The sequence below is a fragment of the Leptopilina heterotoma genome, unplaced genomic scaffold (assembly GCF_015476425.1).
Source record: "Leptopilina heterotoma isolate Lh14 unplaced genomic scaffold, ASM1547642v1 Lhet_14, whole genome shotgun sequence".
NCBI lineage: Eukaryota > Metazoa > Arthropoda > Insecta > Hymenoptera > Figitidae > Leptopilina > Leptopilina heterotoma.
In genome coordinates this window covers 5,053,276-5,080,014 of record NW_025110859.1, presented here as the reverse complement: position 1 = coordinate 5,080,014, position 26,739 = coordinate 5,053,276, and the positions used below count along the sequence as shown (strand labels likewise).

The following is a 26,739-nucleotide window of genomic DNA, read 5'->3' as shown; positions in this document are numbered from 1 at the left end:
GACAGGCATAATACTTGGTTTGAACACAGAAGAAATAAAAAAATTTATAAATCAGGATCTACCAATAATATTAACAAGAAAAGAAGAAACAAATACTTTTTTTGAAGACGAAAAAGTATATAAATTTTTTTTTTTATTAATGCTTTATTAAACATCTACAGATGCTTATTAGCTACATATACAATTATTCAAATTTTTAATTTTATCAAAAAGAGAGAAACAAAAAAATACATTTGATGTAAATATATTGAGTAATTATATTTTTAAGTTTGATTCCTTGATGAAGATACTTATGGCTCTGATAGCTGCAGGATTTATGTCGTAAATGATACTTGAAACATTTATTGGTAATTGATAGAATTTTTTCAGCTTTTGCATCATTTTAGTCCTTGTGTTGTCATACTTCTGACACTGCCATAGAAGGTGGTTGACGTCTTCTTCTGGGTGTCCACATTCACAAGATTGGTCGTCCTTCAAATTGATTTTAAAAAGGGAGGCTGCTAGGTGATAATGGTTTGCTCTCACTCGATTGACCCAAACTGTTGTCTCTCTAGGGAAGTTTAATTTTTGAAACCAGGCTTTTGAAGTGTCTTTGAAATAATATTTAAAATAGTCAATTCCTTTCACTCTGCCTTGTTCTTTCATTTGAGCAATCGTTTTGATCTTAGCATCTTGATTGAATATTGGTTTGAGGTCAGTGTAGGGTATTTTCGTGATGGTTGGAATTATGTCTTCTGTTGCTGATTTAGCAAGTTCGTCAACATTTTCATTTTCCTCTATGCCAACATGTGAAGGAATCCAGTAGAATTTTAATTTTCTGGATTCAGGAGATTTTTGAAGAAATTCGTTATATTTTTGTTTAATTTCCAGAAGATGATTATTAACTTTTACTTGAAATTGGGTATGATTTAAGGCTTGCAAAACACTTAAACTGTCTGAGAATATATAGATATCTTTATTGGGTACTTCCAAAGCAATATTTAATGCTTCTTTTAAAGCTATACACTCTGCTGTATATATTGAAGCATGTGTATTTATGCTTTTCTTTAATTTTATTTCCAATTGAGGACAGTAGCAGGCAGCTCCTACGCAATGCGCTTCTTCAATTTTGCTTCCGTCAGTGAAGATGGATAAATTCTCTTGTGAGTTTTGATTAATTATATCTTTTATTATTTCTGGATGTCCCGTATTTTTAATAAAGGTTCCAATTTCTATGTCAAAAGGTCTTGGGACCGATGGTGAGATTTCCCGTTTCCGGCCTGCTCACATGGGGTACTTTCTTTGAATTTTGTGAACCCATTCTTTCTTGCTGTTTGGTTGCCCTTTAGTGAAAAGCCCCGCCACCACGGCAAGGTCTACCGAACATATCCATGATGCCAGTCGTGTCCGGCAGCGGGACCACTTCTCCCAGCACATCAAAGAAATCAATGATGTTTGGCAGTGGACCCGCTTCTCCCAGCACATCTAAGACATCAATGATATTCGGCAGTGGACAACCAGCGGCGGAGGTTTATAATAATCTTCACTTCATTTAACACCTCATTCTAATCTCCTAAAATTCCACTAGTGAAAAGTAAAGATTCCCACCTCACTACTTGAACAATAAGTAGAAAGGAGGGGATCCACTACCAAACAGGTTTGAAGGTTTCGAATATTTTCGTGTAACATTCCTTTAAATTAAATTATTGTTAACAATTTAAAATTTGTTTATTACAGAGCACTACACAATCCTGAATAATAGAGAATTTTATTTCAATTTTTAAGTAGTAGCACCATCACCCGAACGCCATCAGACAATCAAAATTTGGTAAAAACGAAAATAAAAATTTATTTCTTCCAAATTAAATATTTCTAAACATCCGAAAATTACCAAAGTTATAGTAGTAAGTGAGCCCAACACAATCCTGTGGAATAGAAAATTTTATTTCAATTTTTAAGATGTAGCACCCTCACCCGAACGCCATCAGACAATCAAAATTTGGTAAAAACGAAAACAAATAGAAGTTTTATTAAAGTTCTAGTAGGGACTGAGCTCTACACAATCCTGAAGAATAAAGAATTTTATTTCAATTTTTATGTAGTAGCAGATCCAACCGTACGCCATCAGACAATCAAAATTTGGTAAAAACGAAAATAAAAATTTATTTCTTCCAAATTAAATATTTCTAAACATCTAAAACTTACCAAAGTATTAGTAGGGAATGAGCCCTACACAATCCTGTGGAAAAGAGAATTTTATTTCAATTTTTAAGTAGTAGCAGGTCCACCCGTAAGCCATCAGACAATCAAAATTTGGTAAAAACAAAAATAAAAATTTATTTCTTCCAAATTTAACAATTCTAAACATCTAAAAATTACTAAAGTTCTAGTAGGGACTGAGCCCTACGCAATTCTGAAGAATAGAGAATTTTATTTCAATTTTTATGTAGTAGCAGATCCAACCGTACGCCATCAGACAATCAAAATTTGGTAAAATCGAAAATAAAAATTTATTTATTTCAAATTAAATATTTCTAAACATCTAAAACTTACCAAAGTATTAGTAGGGAATGAGCCCTACACAATCCTGTGGAAAAGAGAATTTTATTTCAATTTTTAAGTAGTAGCAGGTCCACCCGTACGCCATCAGACAATCAAAATTTGGTAAAAACGAAAATAAAAACTTATTTCTTCCAAATTTAACATTTCTAATGATCTGAAAATTACCAGAGTTTTAGTAGGGACTGTACCCTACGCAATCCTGAAGAATAGAGCATATTATTTCAATTTTTAAGTAGTAGCACCCTCACCCGAACGCCATCAGACCAGTAACTTTTTAATTTCCCAATCAGTGAAAAATGATTTATATTTTAGTTATTTTCAACTGATTTTCAGTGAAATTCCACTGATTTAAATCGCAAGAACAGAGTCACTGATTTAGAGAGTAAAATTCGTCGAAAGTATTTAATGATTTAAAAATTTATTGATAAAATTCTTTGTGAGAATTTAATTTTGAGAAGCATTCAATTATTTAATAAATTTTTTTATTTTTGTTTTTAATTGATTGTATAATAAAGAAGGAAATGAATAAATAATTGAATTCTCGTAAAATTTGCTAATAAAGATTTTGATTAAAAAATGAATTTCAGTTAAAATTTTAGAAAATCATTGAATATTAAAAGTATCACAGATGTAAATTTTGATAAATAATTGAATTTTGAAAAGGTTTCAAATTAATATCTTTGAAAATCAAAATTTTTCATAGTTTTAACTAACAATTCTGCAGAATTAATTTTTTTTAAAAGTTTAACTGAATTGTTTTAGAAATTATTTCATGTTTTTATTTTCTAATATATTAATTGCAGACTTTCCGAATAAACGAAATTCCGTGTAAAATTACAAAACACGTGTGTTTTTTGTTATAATTAAAAATTAGGACAGAAAAATTTAAAAAAAAATAAAGAATTGCGCAATTTGTCATGAGTAAAACTTCTACTAACAATAAAAAATTAATTAATTAAACATTGTTTAAACAATTAATTGTTGTTATTTTTTTCGTAAACTAAAGTTAGGACTAGAAATTTCTAGTTTTTTCTCAACTGAGCAACTTTTCAGAAGAAAAACATCTACTAATGATAAAAATAAAAAATAAATTATTTAACATTGTTTAAACAATTGATTTTTGTTATTTTTTTATAAACTGTACTTAAGGAAAGAAATTACTACTTTCTTCTCAATTGTGCAATTTTTTATAAAATAAATATGTACTGATGATAAATAATTAAAAATTATTTATTTAGAAATTGTTTAAACAATTAATTGTTATTTTTCTTAAAAAGTGTACTTAGTGTTAGAAATCTTTTTGCTGTATTGCTCATTTTCTTGTAACTACAACATTCAAATATAAAAGAAAATTTAAAATTAATTATTTAAACTTTGTTTAAACAATTTGTTTTGTTAATTTTTCAATTTACTGTACTTAAAACTATAAATTGCCAGCTTTTTTTCAATTGTGCAATTTTTTATAACTTAAACACTCAAGTATAATAGAAAAACTAAAAGTTTATTATTTAATCATTATTTAAACAATTTATAGTTTTTAATTTTTCAATTGAATGTTTTTAGAAAAAACTAGAAATTTCTAGCTCTAATTGCACTTTATGAATAAAATGACAACAATACATTGTTTAAATTATTTCTTTATTTTTTATCAATAGATTGGTATTTTACTCATGAATAATTGCACAATTTTGAAAAATCTAGAAATTTCTAACCTTAAGGACAATTTATGAAAAAAATAACAATTAATTGTTTAAACAATTTAATAAATAAATAATTTTTTCTCCTTAGTAGATGTTTAACTCCTGAAAAATTTAACAGTTGAGAAAAAACTAGAAATTTCTAACACTACACTTTATAAAAAAAATAACAATTAATTGTTTAAACAATTTAATATACATATAAATAATTTTTAAATTTTTTATCATAAGTACAGGTTTCGCTCCTGAAAAATTGCACAATTGAGAAAAAACTAGAAATTTCTAGTCTTAAGTATAGTATATGAAGAAAATAACAACAATTAATTGTTTAAACAATGTTTAGTTAATTAATTTTTTATCACTAATAGAAATTTTGCTCATAAAAAATTGAAAATTTGCACAATTGAGAAAAAAATTGAAATTTCTAGTCTGAATTAGTTTATAAAAAAATAATAATAATTAATTGTTTAAACAATTTAATAAATTGTTATACTTTTTTTCATAAATCAGAAACACTCAAACATTATTTTATTAGGTTTTTTTGATCAATTTTCTTAATTAATGAAGCTAATAAAAAATATTTTTTACGATTTTATGATTTTTTTAATACTTATTGTTAAAAAAAATTTGTTGTTAAAAAAAAGTTTAAAAGAATTCAACTAATTTTAAAAACAATTTGAACACAAATTTCTTTGAAAATTGCACTTTATTAAAAACGAAATAAGTTGGATTTTATACCAGAAAAATGGTATTTCGTTGCAATATTTGGAAAAATAGTGAAAAAAAGTCAAGACCTAAAATCTTTTTTCTTTTAAATACATTTTATATTAAATTACAATTATGGTTTTGCAAAGTTAAGATCTTCTCGAAATTCACGATTCGATTACAATAGTCGATCATCTAATAAAAATTGTTTGTAACTTTATTATTTGAATTCCAATTGATTCAGAAATGACGCGAACAGAATTTACATACTCGTTTTTAATGAAAAATCGATTAAATAATCGATTAATTTAATCATTGCCAAAAGAGTGAAAGACAGAGTGAATATAGAAAAAGAGTGAATAAGATTATACAGAGGGTGTCAGGTATTATAATTAAATGCCACATTTGTTTTATACTGGGATGACGATATACATATTTATTGCATATTAAAGATCCATGTACAAAGATATAACAATGATCCTCGCCTAAGAGTGCTTACATGTATTACAGAGTTAATTTTAATTTTTTATTTTTTTTTATCCGATCGCTATACAGGACGCGAATGAATCGTTGCTGACAGAGAGGATATGTCCCAAATTTTTATTATCTAATGAACTCTTTTTCTTTTTCCTTTTTTTATTCTTCATTTAATCAACAAATATCTCTAAATTATTAATTCGTTTTATTATATTATTATAGTCACACTAAACTCTCTCGAGTCTCTCAATTTGCCTCAAAGGAAAAATTAATAATTCAATCATATATACCCTATAAATAATTTTTACAAATTTTACAAGAATTTCCATTCCCTGGGACATGATAATAAATTTATTTCAATTAAAAAACAATTCTCATCATTAATTACTCGAATTCACATTTATTGTGTTTCACATCATTCTATGCTTTTTTTTCTTATAATAATATTCTTTTATAGATTTGTATATTTTTTGTTTAGCTTATTGTGTCTCTTTTTTATACAAGTTTAACTTTTATTCTTTATTTAATACAGTTCATCTGCAATTTCGATAGTATTGCCAATTTTTAAATTAAAATAAAAATTCTATCTGCGAAAATTGCAGGACACAATTTATAATTTTGGAGAAGGTCTTTTTTTTACATATTTTCAAAGAAAAAGACAAGGCATCGAATCAGAGCTAACAATAAAAATAAATTGATTTTGTTTGTTATGGGAAAAATTATAACTTTTTCGATTCGAGGCCTTGGTAAACATTTTTTTTTTCGTAAAATTAATTTTCATTTTTTTATTTGTGCGCATTTTTTTAATCGATCGGTATTTTTTTTTCTCGATCGATATCTATCGTAGAACACCCTGTATTAAATTTTTTTTCATTCACTTGTTCCACTTAGGGGGCTAATATTTTTTTTTTAACATTAATATTTGTCTATCATTATTTGGAAAAAACACTAGCCTACGAAGCACGCATTTGGGGGTATAAAGGTGGTTAGTCTAGGACTTGTGTACCTTTTTTTCTGCCAATAATTAAGAATGTAACGACACTTTTTTTTCTTCCTTTAATACTGATGCATTCTAGTAATTAAAAAAATTGCATTCTTTTACTCTCATTTCGCATTCAGAAAAAATTATTTACGCACAAAATCCTTGCACTCATTTTAATAATATGTATAATATTTATATATGTAACAATTCACAATATTCTCTCACTATAAGAAAGTAGAATATATTCTACAAATGAAAATCACCGTTTGCAGTGTTATTTCTACTTTGTAGTTACTTAAAAAAAACTTTGAAAGAGTCAATCAGTAGTGAGGCTTTTTATTTTCTTTTATATTCGGAGAAATTTAATTTCGCAAATTTTATTTTGCGATTTGACATTTCTTTTTTTTACAAAACTTGCAGTTTTTCAAATTTCTTTAAATATTTTCAAAAAGTTTAATATTGTTTGCGTAATTTTTCGATTAATTCTTCTAAAAACAGATTTAATAATAAATTTTTTCAAATTAAATTTTTGATAAAATTTCTTTTTTTTTTTTGCAAATTAATTAAACTTTTTGAAAACTATTTAAAAGAATTATGGCATTTTTAAAATGTTTGAGTTATATTTTCAAGAAAGATTCCAAATTCAAAAAAAAGAATAAAAAATTCTATAATTTTTCGAATAAAGAATGTAAAATGAATCTTTCGAGAAAAGTTGCGGAAGACATTTTTAAAAACGCTTTGGAATTATTATTCGGACAGATAATATATATTTTAAAGAGAGAGAGAGAAGATGTTAAAATATTTGATACAAGTTTTTTTTTTAAATAGGGATTAAAGTTATTTATATCGAAAGAAATAACAAAATGACAAATAACGAAAAGACTGTTTCGGTGCATTAGCAAAAAAGCGAAATTGCAAAAATAATCTTTCGAACAATAAGTTCGAAAGCAGACAGTCGCTCTAAGTTTATCACATGACGCTTCGTCTATTTTGTCTCAAATTTGTGCTCTATCTTTTAGACTCTCGTCTCTTCAAGAACAAAATTTTTTATTTATTTATTTTTTTATTTTAATTTTTTTTTTAAATTTACTTTAATCAGAATTCCACTCTTAATGCGGATAATTTTTTTTTTAATTTCTCGACATTCTTTTATTACGAATGAACACAATCAACCAATTGAATCACTTTTGTTAATAAATTGGTTGATTATTTATTTTTATTTTTTAATAATAAGTTCAAAGGGACCCAGTTTAAAAGTGCCAAAAATTATTTGATTTCACCAATGTCCGTGGAATTAAACGCTAGTAATTTAAAAATTTAAAGAAAAAAAATTTTTTTTTTTAAATATTTTTTTATCGAACTTTCCATAACAAATAGTTAGTAATTAATTTTCTCATCCGATTATCAAATTATTTTATTTCTCTTCTCTTAAATTTTATTTTTAAATTCAATAATTTGTTTCATTTTTCTTTTTATTCTATTTTTTAATTTTAATTTCATTTCATATCGATTCTATTTTAATTTTCTTTTCAATTTCATTCCAATTTCATTATAGTTTCATTAAAAATTTTCAATTCTTGAATTTAAGCAGAAATTCTCATTTTCTAATTAGCAAACTTCTCTGTGTGCGATTTTATATTGATTGGAGTAATCAAAGAATGAACTACGAGGGGTTTTGAAGAAATGAAAAGACAGAAATTAGCGTTCCGTTACCGTCTCATTTTATTTATTTATTTTTTTTTCCTTTTTTTTTAATTATTGTTCTCTTTCAACAGACGTTGGTGAAATCGTCGTGTGCAAAAAGAAAAAACGCATTGCACGTTTTTCTTTGCACAATATTAACTTCGGTGATTATAATAATACAAAATATATTTTATTAAAATTTAATATCGTTAATTGTCGTGTTATATATATAATTATAATTTTTATATATATTTAATATATATATATATTATATATGATTTTAATATAACTAACGAAAACTCCTTGAAACTTGGCGTCTGTTTTTATATATATTTATAATAGAAATTATAACATTTTACGGAATTAATTTTATTTGACAAAAAAAATTTTTTTTTAATCCGACAAATAGGGAGAATTAAAATTGATTGACCGCCATCAAGATTAATTTCCAAAAATCGGACAAATTGGATAATTGTCTGGCCTAAATAGACATATTTACACAAAAGGCCGAACATATTTTTGTTATTTTTTTTTTCCAAGAGGGAATTTTTTTTTTAACACTGACGCCAAGTGTGTCAAGGAATTATCGTATGAAAAATTTTTTTTTCACGTTCCAAATTCACAAAAATTTTTTTCATTAACATCTAAATTTTCAGTTCTAGAAAGCGCGTCTACTCTATATACCTATAAAGTGGTTTTTTTTTAATAATTATTTTTTTAAAACCTCCTTTCGCACTTAAAAAGTGTAAACCTTTAAAAAATACACGAACGCCCACATTGCGATTCGTGCTCGTCGATGACAATTTTTTTTTTTCGGGGACAGGGGGAAATAAATAATCAATTAAAAAATATATCATTAAAAAGTAGGTACTAGAGGGGGTTTTTGTAGGATCATTTTATATCCTCGACGAGATTAATAATACATCACGTAATTTTATTTGCCTCGAGTTCTCCTTTTCTATAATTTTTTTTCCTTTTCCCAAAAAATTTACTTTTTTTTCATTTATTTCTAAAATAACGAAAAAATTTTTTCGGATATATATACAATCCAGTCTATATACAATATAGACTTGTTTTTTTATTAATAAAATCACTCTCATTCATTCATTCACGATTGCCGCAAGAAAATTGCCACATTCGTCGGCTTAGAGCCTTACAAATATTTTTTTTTTAAGAGAGAGAGAAAAAAAATTTTTATAATTTTCTTTTTCATCTCGTTTTTTTTTTAACTATATGAGATCAAATGACTAACGAAGAAGCCGCCCGAGAATCGCGAATTCAATCGAGCATCTATCAAAAAGTTTTATTATCACAAATCACTATGAGCGAAGCGCAATAAATTAACTAATAAATAAATCTCAAGTTATAGAGGTTACAATGAATTTTTTTTTTACCTTTTTATATAATATTATTTTAAGTTTTTTATTCGATACAAGTAGATAAATATTCTAGAAAAATTCACTTGATGCATTTCTTCGAAATTTTTTTTCGATGACAATATAAATTTTGGGGAGAGAAATTTCATCCCCCGGATTAAAATAACTGTTGAGTGGGAAGAAATTTCTCTGGAGGTTTTTTTTTTAGTTTTTTTTTTTGCAAAAATTGTCCCTCGAAGAAATAGGATCTTAAAACATCGAGAGAATTTGGTGCGACCGACACGATCGGCTCCTTCGTCCCTCGGTACTTCGAGAGGGCCCCTTATACTAATTCGTATAGTATATATATTCTTTTTTTACACAATATATTATTTTAATATGTTCTCAGTTTGTTCTCCCATTTACTTCAAGTTTTCTTAAATATATTTTTTATATATGTATATGTAAGTATATATACATATATAATATATATATATATTTATTTATTTATATTAAAAATCGCAGACCAGCCTCTGAATTCGATTATAATCAATATATTGTCAAATGACAATGAAATGAGATGCTTTTTTATTTTATTTTTTTTCAGCTATTCGGTAACTTTGCCAGAGAAAATGAATTTTTTTTTTGTAAAAAAATTTCGATCCTCCTGGTTTTTAAGGAGTGATAGAAAAAGAGGTTTTATGGTTTTTTTTTATCGAAAGGAGTATCGAAATTCGACGAGACAACAGACACATGTATGAGGACTAGACTGGCCGAAGTTTTTTTCTAGCATTTTTTTTGGGGGTTTTGAAATTTTTCAGTCAATTATTGATGTAATTTTATTGTAAATAAAAAAATATTTTTTTTTTCAATATAATTTTAATTTTTAATTTTAAACTAGTAATAGAAATTTTCAGTTCTGTAATAAAAGAATGTTTCAATTAAATTTAATTTTGAATCTAAAATTATTTTATAACCAATAAACAAATTTTAGATTCATGTTTCAATTAAATTTTGAATCTAAAATTATTTTTTAACCAATAAAAATAAAATTTTCGATTCATGTTTCAATTAAATTTAATTTTGAATCTAAAATTATTTTTTAACCAATAAACAAATTTTAGATTCATTAATGAGAAAATTAACTAATATTCGATAAATTGAGGTTTGATTTTCAAAAAAAAGGAAATTCGTCTTTTAGAAAATCAAACATTAGAATGAATTTGAAAAAATTGAAAATAGAATTTTTTCACTACCTTGAAAATGATTTTATTTATTTTATCTACTTTAAGTAGAATTTTTTTTTTACATATTATAAGTTATGAAAATTTTTCTTTCATTCAGATTTAGAGAATTTTTTTTTTAAATGCTTAACTTTTTAAATTAAAGAAGTTTTAAAGCAAAACTTTTTCGTTTCAAGTTTTAAAAAAAAGGAAATAAAAATTGATCTAAATTGGTAAATCAATTCTATTCATTTACCAATTTAGGTAAAGTTTTTAAACACTTAATTCAAAAATATTTTAAATTTTTAAATTAAATAAGTTTTAACGAAACTTTTTCGATTCAAGTTTCAACAAAATGTAAGTAAATAAAAATTGATCTAAATTGGTAAAACAATTTTTATTCATTAACCAATTTATGTAAAGTTTTTAAACACTTAATTCAAAAATATTTTAAATTAAACAAGTTTTAAAGAAAAAGTTTTTCGATTCAAGATTTAACAAAATGTAAGTAAATAAAAATTGATCTAAATTGGTAAATCAATTTTTACTTATTTATTAATTTAGGTAAATTTTTCAAAGACTTAATTTTAAAATATTTTAAATTTTTAAATTAAATAAGTTTTAAAGAAAAACTTTTTCGATTCAAGTTTGAACAAAATGTAAGTAAATAAATATTGATCTAAATTGGTAAATCAATTTTTATTCATTTACCAATTTAGATAAATTTTTTAAACACTTAATTCAAAAATATTTTTAAATTAAAAAAAAAAATTAAAAACTTTTTTTCTTTTGTTTTAAAGCAAAAATATTCCAATTCAAGTTTTAACAAAATATAATGGAAATAAAAATTTATCTAAATTGTTAAATCAATTTTTATTCATTTACAAATTTAGGTAAATTTTTTAAACACTTAATTCAAAAATATTTTAAATATTTTTATATTACTTAACAATTTATATATTAATTTAAATTTAATTAAATAAATAAATTTAGAATCTTTCGATTTTCATTAAATAGAAAGTTTAAATTAAATAAAGCTTTTCATTTCACAGAAAATATATTTTTAGTTTTTCTCTAAATATGAATTAGTCATTTGTGTTTTTACTATACTAATTTGTAGTAGAAAAATGACTACTAATTTGTAGTAAAAAATGATTACTAAATAGAAAATTACTACAAAGTTTACTGCCTTGAAACTAATTTAAATATTACGTCAATAATTGCCTTTTTTAAATCTTGTATTCTTAAATTAAAAATTTAAGAAAAAGTTTTAAAGTTTTTTAGCTTTAAATTTTTTTTTTTTTTTTTTTTTTTTTTTTTAATTAAAAAAAATGCTAGAAATATTTTGTGGTCCATACTCGTGTTATGGACGGAGTCTCGTCAAAAATTCCCTCTTTTCATAAAAATAAAGAGTAAAATACAGTACATTCGACAAAAAAAAAAAAAAAAGAGGCGAGAACGAAAAATCAAAGACATGTGTTTTCGTTTCGAAAAAAAAAACGAACTCGAGATTGACGAGGATCGTTATTATATTATAAGCCTGCGCATTATTGCGCATCGGTCACACACTCGCTCTTCGTCATGCACTCCGCGACTGATGTACACTCTCTTTCGTTTTTCTTCTCCCATCAAGGTTGGAGAAATTTTTTTTTTCTTTTTTCTTTTTATAATAATAAACGTACATATGTATAGTGCTCGCACACGTATTTTGTAGACATGTAGAAAATGGAAAAAACATGTATTCATCTACACACAGTGGTTTCATTATTATTTGTATTATTATTTTCATTATTATTTTTAATTATCATTAATATTAATATTAATTATTATTTTGTTTTGCGTCGAGTTAACCAATGAACCGTTAAAATAGGGTTCATGTACTTAAAAACTAGGTGTGAATTTCTTCTTCTTTTTCAATTAATTATTTAACGACACTATCTGGCAAAAAAAAGAAATGTAGCGCCAATTGCTATTTTCGCTTTGGTCAGCCAGTCGGCGAATTATTCTTCTTTTTTTTAGATCCAAAATTCACGGAACAGATCCCCAACTATAAGCGTCAGTCAGTTCTCTTATTGGTCCTACTTTTGCACACAAAGTCAGCCATTGATTTTTCACTCTTGTCGTCTCATTTTTCTTCAGGAGAAACCTCTTTTTTTTTTTTTTTATTGGTCTTACTTCCCTTTGGTCTTCTTTTTTATTCTTCGGCTTCCTTTCATTTCCCTTTGTTGTAAGTTGCGAACTTGGCTCTTGAAAATGTCAAGGCTTATTGTTATAGGATTTCGACAATTCCCTACAATTTGGTGATTTTTCGTTTCAATTTTTTTTTTTTATGGATTTTCTCTTGTAAGATGGGAAGAGTTTTCCTTTCTTTTCTGATATTCGAATTTTTGAGTTTGGTGAATTTGTGGATTGTTTCCAAATTTTCTTCAATGAGAGAGTGAAAGAGAGGGGAAGGGAGAGAAAGAAGCTTGTAAAAAGTAGGCCGAGGGAAGATTAATTATAGAGAAGGGAAATTCAGAGGTCCCATTCCTCGTGGCTGCCTTTGCAGAGAGTCCAGCAACCCGAAGATGTCGAACGAACGCTGCTACGGTGACCGTTGTTGTTGTCGATCGTGAGATTGTCAGCGCCATAGAATACGATTGTTGTTAATTCGTTGACATCAGCGGGCTGCTGGATTCCCTATACTCAAATATTTGACGAATTCGTTTGTTTGAATTCACTTTTAGGCGTTGAGAATCGTTTACTGTCGTCTAAAGGTGAAGGCGAGGCACCGCCGTCTTCTGGCCTCGTCACTGGCACCGGAACACCATTATTCACAAAGTGCGTCAATCTCGTTGGCAATGAGCCGGAATTCAATTGATAGAACTCAATTAATTGCAGGAGATCGTAAAATTTCGTCGCACCTTTGTCCAATGTGTACAGCACGCACTGACGCTCATTATCGAACACCTGAATTACCTGCAACAAGGGATCATTCATTTTTTCAGTTCATTTCTTATTTTACTCTTCTTTTCAATTTTTTTACTTTTCTATACTTAAAGCAAGTTTTTTAAATAAGCCAATAAAAATATTCCTTGAAAAAAATTTGTTTCATTAATTTTATTAATTTTATTAATGAATTTTAGTTTTATTAATTTTATTCTGCCAAATTGTTACTTCACTGAATTATTATTATTCATCAAAATTTCCATTTAGAAAAATAAAACAAAAACTCGCAACAATTCGCGCGAGGATAACTTTTTTCTCACTTTTTTAAAAATAAAATTAGCAATTTTAAAAATAATAGAACGTAAAAATTTTTAATTCAAATTTATTTTCATAAAAATATGAATTATAATATAGTTTTAATATTATTATAACTATATCATATATTCTGACACAGGGAATTCAGAGAAAATTTCGGGATTTTTATTAAAAGTATTAATATTGAAAAAAAATTAAATTTTTATAATTCATAAGAAAATTCTGAATTTTTGTGTCTTTTTCGTTTCATAAATAAGTGAACTTTAGACGGTTTCAATTGGAAATTTTAGAAAATTTAAATTTTAAATGAATTTAATTAGAAATTTTAAAGAACTTACATTTTTGAAAAATTTCAATAATTCAAAATCGTCTAAAATTAGTTAAATTTGTCAAAGAGTTATAGAAGAATTTTAGTTAAAAACAGTAAAAAAAACATTGAATTTTAAAGAAGCTACAAATGATTGCAGAAATTCAATTACTTTTAAAAAAAATAAAATTCTTTTTATAAAATTCAACTATGTTCAAAATATGAAAAAAATTCTTGTAAAAATCCCAATTATCTTTATAAATAATAAAATTCTTTTTCAAAATTTAATTATTTTCAAAAATTGAAATAAAATTCTTGTCAAAATTTCAATTATTTTCAAAAATTTTCCTTATTTCAATTATTTTCAATATCTACTATTTTAATAAAATTTCCAAAAAAAAAATCAATTATTTAAAAACAATTTTAATAAAATTGTAAGCAAACATGTATTTATTTTCATAAATAATAAAAATTTAACAGGAATTCTATTCTTTTCAAATATTTTATAAATTTCTTCGCAATAATTCAAATATTTACATAAATAATAAATTTGTTTAAGGAATTCAATTACTTTCGTAAATAATAAAGCTCATCGCAGAATTTTAATTATTTTTAGTACAATTTTAATCAAATTCCTCGAAAAATGTAATTATTCTTAAAAATTTCATTAAAATTCGTCAAATGAATTCAATTATTTAAAAATATGTTACAAATAATAAAATTCTTCATCAAAATTCAATTATTTTTAAAAATTTTAATAAAATTCTCGGCAAAATTTCACAGGAATTCAATTATTTAAAAATTAAAATACGAAATTTCATAAAATTTTTCGAAAATTATCAATTATTTAAAAAGATTTTTGAAAGATTCGTCGCAAGAATTCAATTTTTTGACAAAATTCAACAAAGTTCTTTTCAAGAATTTAATTATTTTTATAAATAATAAAATTCTTCACCGAAATTCAATTATTTCTGTAAACTTGAATAAAATTTTTATAATTGAATTAAAATAAATGAAAATATTTTTTAAGAAATTACAGTAACAATATTCTTAATATAAAATAATGATAAATAATACTTTTAAAAGTTGTTTAATATCAAAAATGTTTAAATTTTAATTTATTCCTATATTTTCTAAAAATTTAAAAATTTTCAATTAAAATTTACAATTGACAAATAGAATTTATAAACATTTTTTTCCTTTATTTTAAAAAAAACTAAAGATCAGTTAAAAATGATTGAAATTTCAGTCATTTTTCACATCGAAAAAAAAATATTTTCAATTATTTTTAATACAATTTTAATTAAATTTCTTGTAAAATGTAAAGTAGGAAAAATTTTATTAAAATTCGTCAAAAGAATTCAATTATTTAAAAATTTGGTAATAAAATTCTGTATAAGCATTAAATTTTAAGAAATATTCAATTATATAATTTACTTTTGTATTTAAAATATTTAAATAATTGAATCCTCATAGAATTTTGTAATAAAAATTGATTTAAAAATGAATTTCAGTAAAAATTTTAGATAATAATAATATGAAAATAATTTTGAAGAAGCTAGAGTAACAATTATAATATTTTTAAAGTTGTTTAATTTCAAAAAGGTTTGAATTCGAAATTTTTGGAAATCTTAATTTCTTGGGAGAAATAATAATAATAAAATATTTATTTAAAACAGAAGTTATTGATGTTTTCGAATAATTTTGCAATTAAAGAAATTTGTAAATAAATGTAACAGGACATTTTTTTCAGTAAAATTTTTTCCTTTGTTTTCTAAAAATTCAAAAATTTTCAATTACAGTTTCAATTAAAATTTTTAATTGACAAATAGAATTTATAAACATTTTTTCCCTTTATTTAAAAAAAAATTTAATTTTTATTACTGCAATATTCTAATTAACGAAATGATGCAAATTATTTTCTTATGAAAATTGAGAATTTTCTAGGAAAGTATTAAAAAACGGGGATTTTTTTTTTAATTTTCTATTTTTTATAAATAAAAAAGGAGAAAAATTTGTATAATTTTGATCAGTCAAACGAAATTTGTTATAGAAAAAATATAATAAACAAAATTATTATATTTTTCATTTGTTAATCATAATTTTTTTTAATTAATATAGTTAATAATTCCCCTCATTGTTTCTCAAAATTTTCGAAATTTCGAATTTTTTCTTTTTAATTTTTTGAAATAAAGAAATATACTTACAGGTTGAATTTGTGCGTGAAAAACCTTGTCTCCGTATTTGTAGGTCAGAACGTAGGATCCTGGATTACTTTTACTTTCTCTGACAAGGAATACGCTGTAATGAAAAAAAATTGAATTATTAAATAATAATTTACAGAATCTCTCGAATTCGATTCTTTTAATAGCTTTTAAATTTAATAAACGCAGTAATAAATTAGTAAGGTAATTAATTAAGGAACGATGATATTTCTTTTTTTTTTTTTTTTAATGTGAAGAAGTATATAGGGAATTGGAAATGATATATGCGAGACGAGAAATAATAAAATTGAAACGAGTCAAAAAGTCGTAAATTTCGTTCAATGAAGCGAAAACACGTCCGTAATAAGTGCAGAGCCTCCTTTTACACTGACGATTACACCTCGAACTTTTAATTAACCCCAATAATAATTAATTGACTCTGTATCCGATCTCTTCAATGTTCCCTTCGTTTATATGTTTTAAATATGCATTTCAAAATGAATTTCAAAATTTAAAATCAGATTTTTTAATCAATTTTAATCGAGATTTTAATTTTATTACCGATCCGAAATGGTTTTTTTTAAATTTAATTTTCTGCATTTTTTTATCTAATTTCAAGTTTTTTTCTTCTAATAAATTCAATTTTTCTCAAGATTTTTTCATTTTTTTATTCTTATTTATATATTTTAAAAAAATTTATTTATTTATTTTTTTTATTTTTTATTTATTTATGTATTTTATTTTTTTTTTAATTTTTTTATTTATTTGTTAGAAACTTTCTATTTATTTATTTATTATATTCTCCCTTTAATGTTTGCTCTATTTATAACTTTGTAAGAGAAGAAATTCTGGAATAACGAAAAGAAAAATTGAAGTTGAAATTAAATTTTTTTTTCGCGTGTGTAAAAGTAGAAAAGTTTAGTTCTTTTCGCAAGTAAAGGGACATTTACCCATCAACTGAGCCACGATCCCTGATGATAGCGGCAGCAATTTCCCTCTTGAGATCTCCGTGAAACCAGGGTTGAGATGTGTGAATACCATTATCCACATGAATTCTGGTCATGTTAGAACCAGGAGATCTTCGTGAAAACGGTCGCCACCTACGTTTCCAAATGACTCCCTCACTCTCGGCAATATCCTTTGCCTCCTTTGGATCCTCAACTATCCTACCAACGCTTCCCGTAAAATCCATCGCCACCCTCGACCGAATTGATTCCTGCAACAAATGACAATTCCCCCAAAAAAAATTAGTTTCACAATCTTTATTAATATAAATAAAATATTTTGTGAAATTTTAGAAAAAACGACAAAAAAGAGGCATTAAATTGTAAAAGTTGTAAAAAATAATAATAAATAATAGATAATTTTTTCTACTTAAAAAATTTAAGTCAAAAAGTAATTCTAAAAATCGAAAAAAGTTACATTTCCTGAAAAAAGTCGAAAAAAGTCGAAAAAATCGCACAATCCGAGGCCAAACATATAAATTGAAAAGAAATTTACAACCTTAAAAAGAATCAATGACATTTTCAAGATTATATTTGTTTTACGAAAACAAGAAAAAACACAATTTTTTTTCAGTGCGTAAATTTAAGAAACCGTGGAATTAGATAGCGCGCTTGATTTACAATGATTGTGAATCGTAAATTTCTCGACAGTTTGAATCGAGAAAATAGGTTTAGGATCGATTAAAATTTTATTTGCACGAAAGTCGAGTATTTCTTTCTCAAAGGAAGAAAAAAAGAGCAGAAAGTGGATGGTATTACATATTTATAAATATATAAGTTTTTGAAAATGGGAGTGGTGCACTAAGCGCTATAATTATCACACGGGAAAAATTGTGTATGTAAAAAATAATTTTTACTCATGTTAATATTGTAAAAATAATTTATTACCGACAATAGAAATTGCATATATATAGTATAAGTCCAAAGGTTCATGGGTCACTAAGCATCTCACATTAATGTGACAAGATGTACACGTGAAGCATTTATACACGTAACGGTGAATTAATAATACGACGATACAATGGGTTGTAAATCATTAAAGTACACATTTCGTTTCTGCAATTGTGTAACTTAACGACTTTTTTTTTAACTCTGTAAATTTTTTTTTTTTTACAAAATTTATCTTTGATTAAGTAAAATTCATCATGAAAGTGAACATGCAGAAATAATTTCTGAAGAAACTTATATCTTTTCCCATGGAAAAAAAGTTTAGAAATAATAATAAAAATAGTGAAAAAAAAATAATAAAATATTTTTAAAAAATGTTAATAATAATACACTCACAAAACAGTCAACAGCAAAAGACAATTCAACTATTTTTATAAATATTAAATTCTTTGCAGGAATTAAATTATTTTTAAGCAAATTTAACAGCATGTGACTGTTACAGAAATCAATGTTAATTTTTTCGACCACTTTTCTCTTAAAATATTAAATAAATTAAGCTAGTTTTTTGTGAATAACTCTAAAATATCATAAAGAAGAGCAGTGATGTGCAAAAGTTTTAATAATTCTAAAATAAATTATAAAAAAATACTTTGAAATCGGAAAAGACGAGAAATTGATTAAAAGTGATTTTGAGAACTGATAATTTTAAAGTTATTTTTTAATAAATAATTTTAAAAATATTAAAACTTTTTCACATCACTGCCCTTCTTTATGATATTTTAGAGTTATTCACAAAAAACTAGCTTAATTTATTTAATATTTTAAGAGAAAAGTGGTCGAAAAAATTAACATTGAATTCTGTAACAATCACATGCTGTTAAATAAAATTACATGAAAGAATTTAATTATTTTCAAAAATTTCCATAAAATTCCATTTCAACAAGAATTTAAAATTCTCTAAAACTAATTCAATAAATCTCAAAATATTTTTAAAAATTCTATATAAAAGTTAAATTACTTTCAATGCAATTTTTAAATATATTCGTCAAAGAAATTGAATGAATTCAATTATTTTGAATATATATTTAATTTTAATAAAATTCTTTAAAGAATTTTAATAATTTTCGAAACAACTTTAATTGAATTTCTCGAAAAATTTCATTACCTTCAAATATTTCCATAAAATTCTTCATAACAATTTAATTATTTCTTAAAATTTTAATAAATTCTTCGAAACATATCAATTGTTTTTGTAAATAGTAAAATTCTTCGCAATAATTCAATTATTTTTATAAATAGGAAAATTCTTTGGAGGAATTCAATTATTTCCAAAACCATTTTAACTGAATTTTTCGGATAAATTCAAATATTTTTAAATATTTCCAAAAATTTCAATTATGTCCTAAAATTTTAATAAATTCTTCGAAACAATTAAACTATTTTTATAAATAGTCAAATTCTTTGCAAGATTTCAATTATTTTCAATTCACTTTTAATAACATTCTTCTTCATCAAATTCAATTGCTTTCTAAATTTCCAATTAAAATTATTAAAGAAACTCCATTAGTTTAAAAAAAAATTCAAAAAAATTCTTCAAAAGAATTTAATTAGGATTTTTAAAAATTCTAATAAAATTCTTTACGAGAATTCAGTTATTTTCCTGAATAATAAAATTCTTTGTAGGAATTAAATTATTTTTAATCAAATTTCAATAAAATTACATGAAAGAATTTTATTATTTTCAAAATTTCTTTAAATTCAATTTCAACAAGAATTTAAAATTCTTTAAAAATAATTCAATTATTCTCAAAATATTTAAAAAAAATTCTATATAAAAGTTAAATTACCTTCAATGCAATTTTTAAATATATTCGTCAAAAAAATTGAAAGAATTCAATTATTTTCAAAAAAAAAAATACTAAAATTCTTGTAATGAATTAAATTATTTTAAATAATATACTTAATTTTAATCAAATTCTTTAAAAAAAGTTAATAATTTTCGAAACAACTTTAATTGAATTTCTCTAAAAAATTTCATTATTTTCAAATATTTCCATAAAATTCTTCACAACAATTTAATTATTTCTTAAAATTTTAATAAATTCTTCGAAACATTTCAATTATTTTTATAAATAATAAAATTCATCGCAATAATTCAATTATTTTTATAAATAGTAAAATTCTTTAGAGGAATTCAATTATTTTCAAAGCAATTTTAACTGAATTCCTCGGATGAATTCAAATATTTTAAAATATTTCCATAAATTTAAATTATTTCATAAAATTTTAATAAATTCTTCGAAACAATTCAACTATTTTTATAAATAGTAAAATTCTTCGCAAAAATTAAATTGTTTTCAATCCAATGTTAATAAAATTCTTTATAAAATTCAGTTGCTTTCAAAATTTTTAATTAAAATTATTAAAGAAACTCCATTAGTTTGAAAAAAAAATTGAAAGAAATTCTTCAAAAGAATTTAATTAGAATTTTTAAAAATATTAATAAAATTCTTTGCGAGAATTCAGTTTTTTTCCTAAATAATAAAATTCTTGGAAGGAATTCTATTATTAGCAAGTTTTTTGATAAAATTCTTTGCAACAATTCGATGATTTTCAATACATTAATTTTAAAAATGAAAATATTTGAAAAGAAAAATTATAAAATAGTTAAGAAACAAAAAAGCAAACAACAACTAACTTCAAACTGCGAACAGATTACCGGAACATGTATTTTATTATTAATAATTAATTAATTATTGTTATAATAATTGTTATTTTATAATTCATTCAAAATTGTAATGATAAATAAAAATTATCAGAATTTTTTTCACTTCTTTTCATTGAAAGATATTAAAATTTTGTTAAATATTATGTTTTGTCAAATTGAAATTATGCAGATTTTTGTTCTTTACTCTTAATGAAAATTAGAAAATTGTTAATCAACTGTGATTAAGAAATAGAAAATTTATTTATTCTGCATTATTTTTCTTTATGAATCACAATTTTTTTAACAAAATTATTATTTTCTTTTAGAATAAGAAGAAAAATATTTGCACATAATTTTTATTTTTAATCTTTATTTTTGGAACAGGATATTCCACAGGAATTAAGACATTCAAAAATTTCAAATTCAAACCTTTTTTTAAATTAAACAACTTATAAAATTATTGTTATAATTTATAAAACATGAAGATATCGATTGCTCCGAGTCGAATACTCGGAGTGATCGATTTCTTTATGTTTTCTAATAATAATTTAAGATCACCGAGTGATAAAATCAGTATTTTTTATTATATAAGAAACTTGTTACTGTAACATCTTAAAAATTATTTTCATCATTTCAATTATTATTTTCTAGAATTAAAATTATTTTTCATGATGAAAATAATTGAATTCCTTAAAAAAAATTTTATTTTCCTACAGAAAAATAATAATAATTAAAATATTTATTTAAAAAAAAGAAGTTTTTGTTGTTTTCGAATAATTTTACAAATTAGAGAAATTCGTAAATAAATGTAATAGAACATTTTTTTTTTTGAGTATGTAATAATTTTTAGAATGAATCGCAGAATATTCTTTAGGGCCCAGGGAAAAAGTGAAAATTTTGTCTGGAAAGTGAGGGAAAAATAAAATTAAATATTTGTGGCTTTCTTCTCTTCTTGTAATGTTTCTAAGAAAAATGTAAAATTTCTTTTTATTGCGACAAAAGAGTTGGATATTTTTCCCAATGATTTTTTTTTTTCGCTAGTGTCTACATCGCCTCAAGGACTCGAGATTAAAACCTGGATTAAGCTAAGTCTTTTAGAAAGCGACGAGCTGACGAAGCTTCCGTCCACTACTATCCTCTCTCTCTCTCTCGCTCTCTCTCTCTATGTATATAGCAATAGATTTTCTGAAATATTCAGGTCGAAAGCTTCAAGCGCGATGGGAGCTTTTCAGGAAGATAGCTATGATGACGACGACGACGAGGAGGAGACAGACGAAGTAATCGAGTTTAATCGCGACGATGCTTGAAACCCAAGTCGTCGTCGTCGTCGTCGACGTATTTGTCGTCATCGTCATGGTAGCGTCGTTTCTGAACGTGGCCTAAAGCGATTGCAAGGCTTTAATAGTAATCCTCTTCTCTTAGACAACCCGCCAATCCTTTTTGCTTCTACACTCTCGCACTAGAAAACGAATTGTCGATTCGATATACCCTATCACTAACGTGTGTTAAGGGGGTAAGAGAGGGGCGGTTGGGAATCCCATTCTCTAACTGAGGAAAATTGCAAATTGCACCCTCGCTAATCGAGCATTCTCTCTCTCTCTCTCTCTCTCCTCAATTCCTCTCTCGTGCATCAGAACGAATCTCAAACGATCGAAATTTAATGAGCAAAGAATAGAAGATTGAGTTTCAAACTCATTCATGCGAATTGTTTCCTTTTTTTAAATTCATCAATCATTCGGCAAGTTTTTTTTTCTTCAAATACCGATCCGAGTACGTACATACTTGACGTGCATGAAATTGCTTAACCTGATGTGAAACAATTATTATTATTACTCAATTTTTTTTGTTATTTTACACTCACAGAAATGATCTATTAAACATAAAACCAATTTCCTTTTAAATCATGCGTTCTTTAATCGTTAGAAGAAATAGTTTTACTGTAAAAGGAATCTTTTAAATATAAAAATGTTATTTCTTTTCTTTTTTTTTATTTCTTTTATTGGAAAAAAGAAAAGCGTTTGAATATTATTTATTACTTGACTTTTACTAAATAATCCCTGACTTTTCCCTGATTTCCCTGAACAATTTTACTTTCCCTGACTTTTCCCTGAATTCCCTGTATTATCAAGTTTTATAGAATCGCAGTAGTAAAGTAATGTTTAAGTCAGACGGAATTTTTACCTTTCCGCCCACTTTACGAGAGTAAAATAAAAAAGAAGTCCCATATTCTTTGCCAATTATGGTAATGAAAATGAACTAATAAAAAAGCTATTTTTATGCATTTATGCACTGAATTAAACGTTTTTAATTTGAGTAAATATAATTAATTATTAATAGTTAATTACTTACATTAATTAATATATTTATTTCTCAATTTACTTCATTTGATTCTGGATCAATTTTTTTTTTTGTAATCAAAAGTGGGTTCATAAGAAATCTAAATATGTTAATAAAATTTCTGTCACAGAGGAATAAATAAATTAAAAAATTGATTTGAAAAAGTTCTTTTAATTTTTTTATATGTCAATAAATTTTTTTTCCATAAATTTTTAATGACTAAGATTACAAGATAATTTAATTTAAATTCCAAATTAAATTAAATTTATTCAATAAAAAATTTTGATCCGTTATTGAATTTTTAATTGAATTCGGTGGGTGGCGTTTTATTTATTTTTCCATGGCTATAAAAAAAAGGGAAAAATAAAAAGAAAATCCTACGCCTTGCAAAATCCTTCGACAATGATTCTTTTCTTGTATATTACTGGAATAATGGCTTTCAATGATTGTCGATTTACCTTGAAAGAGTTAATCTCGTTATTGCAACAAATTGAAAGGAATAATCTCATTGTTCACTCACATATTTATTTTCAAAAAGAAATTTTTCCAAAAGTTTTTTGTAAACTAATTTATTATTTGTGCAAAAGTTACTCGAAATAAGAAAATAGCCAATTTTTATTTCAATATACAATCAATTTTTTATTCTAAATTATAAATCTAATTCCAATAAATTTTATTCCAAATAAATAAAAATTCCAATAAATATTGAATTTTCCAATAGATAATAAAAATTTGATTATATTTTTTTTGATATTGAAAATATTCATTTTAAAGGAATATAAATTTTTTTTTGCATAAAGAAAAAAAATATATATGACTAGAGATAATTTTAGAGACGACTTTGACTGAACAAGATTTCCATTCCACTTGTGACACATAGTCCAACATTACGTATTCGGTGCATTCAGTGTGGACGAATATCGGGGGGAAACGGATGGATGGGAATCTTGCCAAGATGATTCAAGGCCAAGACTGATATGAAATCCTCCTGTGATTTGTACGCAAAACGCCTGTTCGAATTTGTAGAACAGATCTGGGTTAGAAATCTTATTTCCTGACTCAAATGCCCCTACAACCTTTTATCTTCGAGCGACTGATTTTCTCAATTATTCATCTCAACTTGCTCAAGTTATTATTCTCATATGTTTCTACTTTTTCATATTTTTATTCATCCAAAAATTAAAAGAAAAATCGTTTTCTTCAAAAGCATTTCATTTTTTTTTCGAAAATAAGAAAAAAATTTAATTAAAGTGGAAACAATTTCAGAAAAGAAATTATCTTTTTAAATATAATTTTCTTTAAAAAAGAACTAGCAACAATTCGGGAGCTAAAGCGCGCGGCTGACTTCTCACTGCCTTTTTTAAATAAAATTAGAAATTTTAAAAATAATAGAATTTAAAAATTTTCTAATTTAAGTTTTTGTTGAATACACTTAAAAAATTCAATTTTTAAGAAATTACAAATAATTGACAAAATTCAATTCTTTAAAAAAAAATAAAATTCAACTATGTTCAAAATTTCAACAAAATTCTAGTAAAAATCCCAATTATCTTTATAAATAACAAAATTCTTCTCCAAATTTCAATTATTTTCATAAATGTCAAAAAAAAATTCTTGTCCTAATTTCAATTATTTTCAAAAATAAAATGCATTTTTCTAATTTCAATTATTTTTAATATCTACTATTTTAATAAAATTTACCAAAACGAATTCAATTATTTAAAAAAAATTTTAATAAAATTCTATGCAAACATTTAATTATTTTCATAAATAATAAAAATTTCACAGAAATTCAATTATTTTCAAAAATAATAAAATTTTTTTAAGGAATTCAATTATTTTCAAAAATAATAAATTTTTTTTAAGAAATTCAATTATTTTCATAAAAAATAATTTAACTGGTAAGTAATAATTGAATTAAAATGATGAAAATAATTTTGATGAAGTTACAGTAACAATATTTTTATAAAAAAAATAAAGAATTTTATTATTTAGGAAAATAACTGAATTCTCGCAAAGAATTTTATGAAAATTTTTTAAAATCCTAATTAAATTCTTTTGAACTATTTCTTTGGTTTTTTTTTTAAACTAATAGAGTTTCTTTAATAATTTTAATTGAAAATTTTGAAAGCAATTGAATTTGATGAAGAAGAATGTTATTAAAAGTGAATTGAAAATAATTGAAATCTTGCGAAGAATTTTACTATTTATAAAAATAGTTGAATTGTTACGAAGAATTTCTTAAAATTTTAAGAAATAATTGAAATTTATGGAAATATTTAAAAATATTTGAATTCACCCGAGGAAATTAATTAAAATTGTTTTGAAAATAATTGAATTCCTCCAAAGAATTTTACTATTTATAAAAATAATTGAATTATTGCGAAGAATTTTACTATTTATAAAAATAATTGAAATGTTTTGAAGAATTTATTAAAGTTTTAAGAAATAATTAATTTGTTATGAAGAATTTTATGGAAATATTTGAAAGTAATGAAATTTTTTCGAGAAATTCAATTAAAGTTGTTTTGAAAATTATTAAATTTCTTTAAAAAATTTTATTAAAATTAAGTATATATTCAAAATAATTGAATTCATTACAAGAATTTTATTATTTTTTGAAAATAATTGAATTCATTACAAGAATTTTATTATTTTGTTGAAAATAATTGAATTCTTTCAATTCTTTGACAAATATATTTAAAAATTTTATTGAAAGTAATTTAATTTCTATATAGAATTTTTTAAAAATATTTTCAGAATAAATGAATTATTTTTTAGAAAATTTTAAATTCTTCTTGAAATTGAATTTTATAAAAAAATTTTGAAAATAATTGAATTCTTTCGTGTTATTTTATTTAAATTTGATTAAAAATAATTTAATTTCTGGAAAATTTTTTAGTATTTATAATAATATTGGAATTATTTCGAAGAATTTATTAAAATTTTAGGAAATAATTGAAATTTATGGAAATATTTATAAATATTTGAATTCATCCGAGGAATTCAATTAAAATTGTTTTGAAAATAATTGAATTTTTTTGAAGAATTTATTAAAATTTTAGAAAAAAATTCGTTTTTTTTCGAAATGTGTTAAAAATGTTTTTAAAAAAATTGAATTTTTCCGAGGAATACAATTAAAATTGTTTTAAAATTCATTGAATTTTTGTATAGATTTTACTATTTAAAAAAATAATTGAATTGTTTGATTTTGTTTCGAAGGATTTATTAAATATTTTAAAAATATAATTGACTTCTTTCAATTTTTTTGACGAATATATTTAAAAATTGCATTGAAAGTAATTTTAACTTTTATATAGAATTTTTTTAAAATATTTTAAGAATAATTGAATTATTTTTAGAGAATTTTAAATTCTTGTTGAAAT

General features: G+C 23.7%; 2 protein-coding genes across 16 annotated transcripts in view; both read right to left on the bottom strand.

Moving 5' to 3' along the window:
* Positions 1-255: 255 nt before the first annotated feature.
* Positions 256-1,372, bottom strand: LOC122497875. The gene is made up of 2 exons (XM_043605243.1): positions 1,360-1,372; positions 256-1,259 (listed from the first exon to the last, which is right to left on the bottom strand). The coding sequence occupies exons 1-2, from the start codon at positions 1,370-1,372 to the stop codon at positions 256-258; spliced, it is 1,017 nt and encodes a 338-aa protein (XP_043461178.1).
* Positions 1,373-11,907: 10,535 nt separating this feature from the next.
* The window catches only part of LOC122498042 (growth factor receptor-bound protein 14-like), an 857,844-nt gene continuing 843,012 nt past the window's right edge, over positions 11,908-26,739 (bottom strand). For all 15 annotated transcript variants that reach the window (XM_043605543.1, XM_043605544.1, XM_043605541.1 and 12 more), the window contains 3 exons: positions 17,368-17,633; positions 16,421-16,514; positions 11,908-13,621 (listed from right to left, as the gene is read on the bottom strand). In XM_043605543.1, the coding sequence (XP_043461478.1) occupies positions 13,349-13,621; positions 16,421-16,514; positions 17,368-17,633 (633 nt within the window). In that variant the 3' untranslated portion in view covers positions 11,908-13,348. The remainder of the gene's footprint in view (positions 13,622-16,420; positions 16,515-17,367; positions 17,634-26,739) is intronic.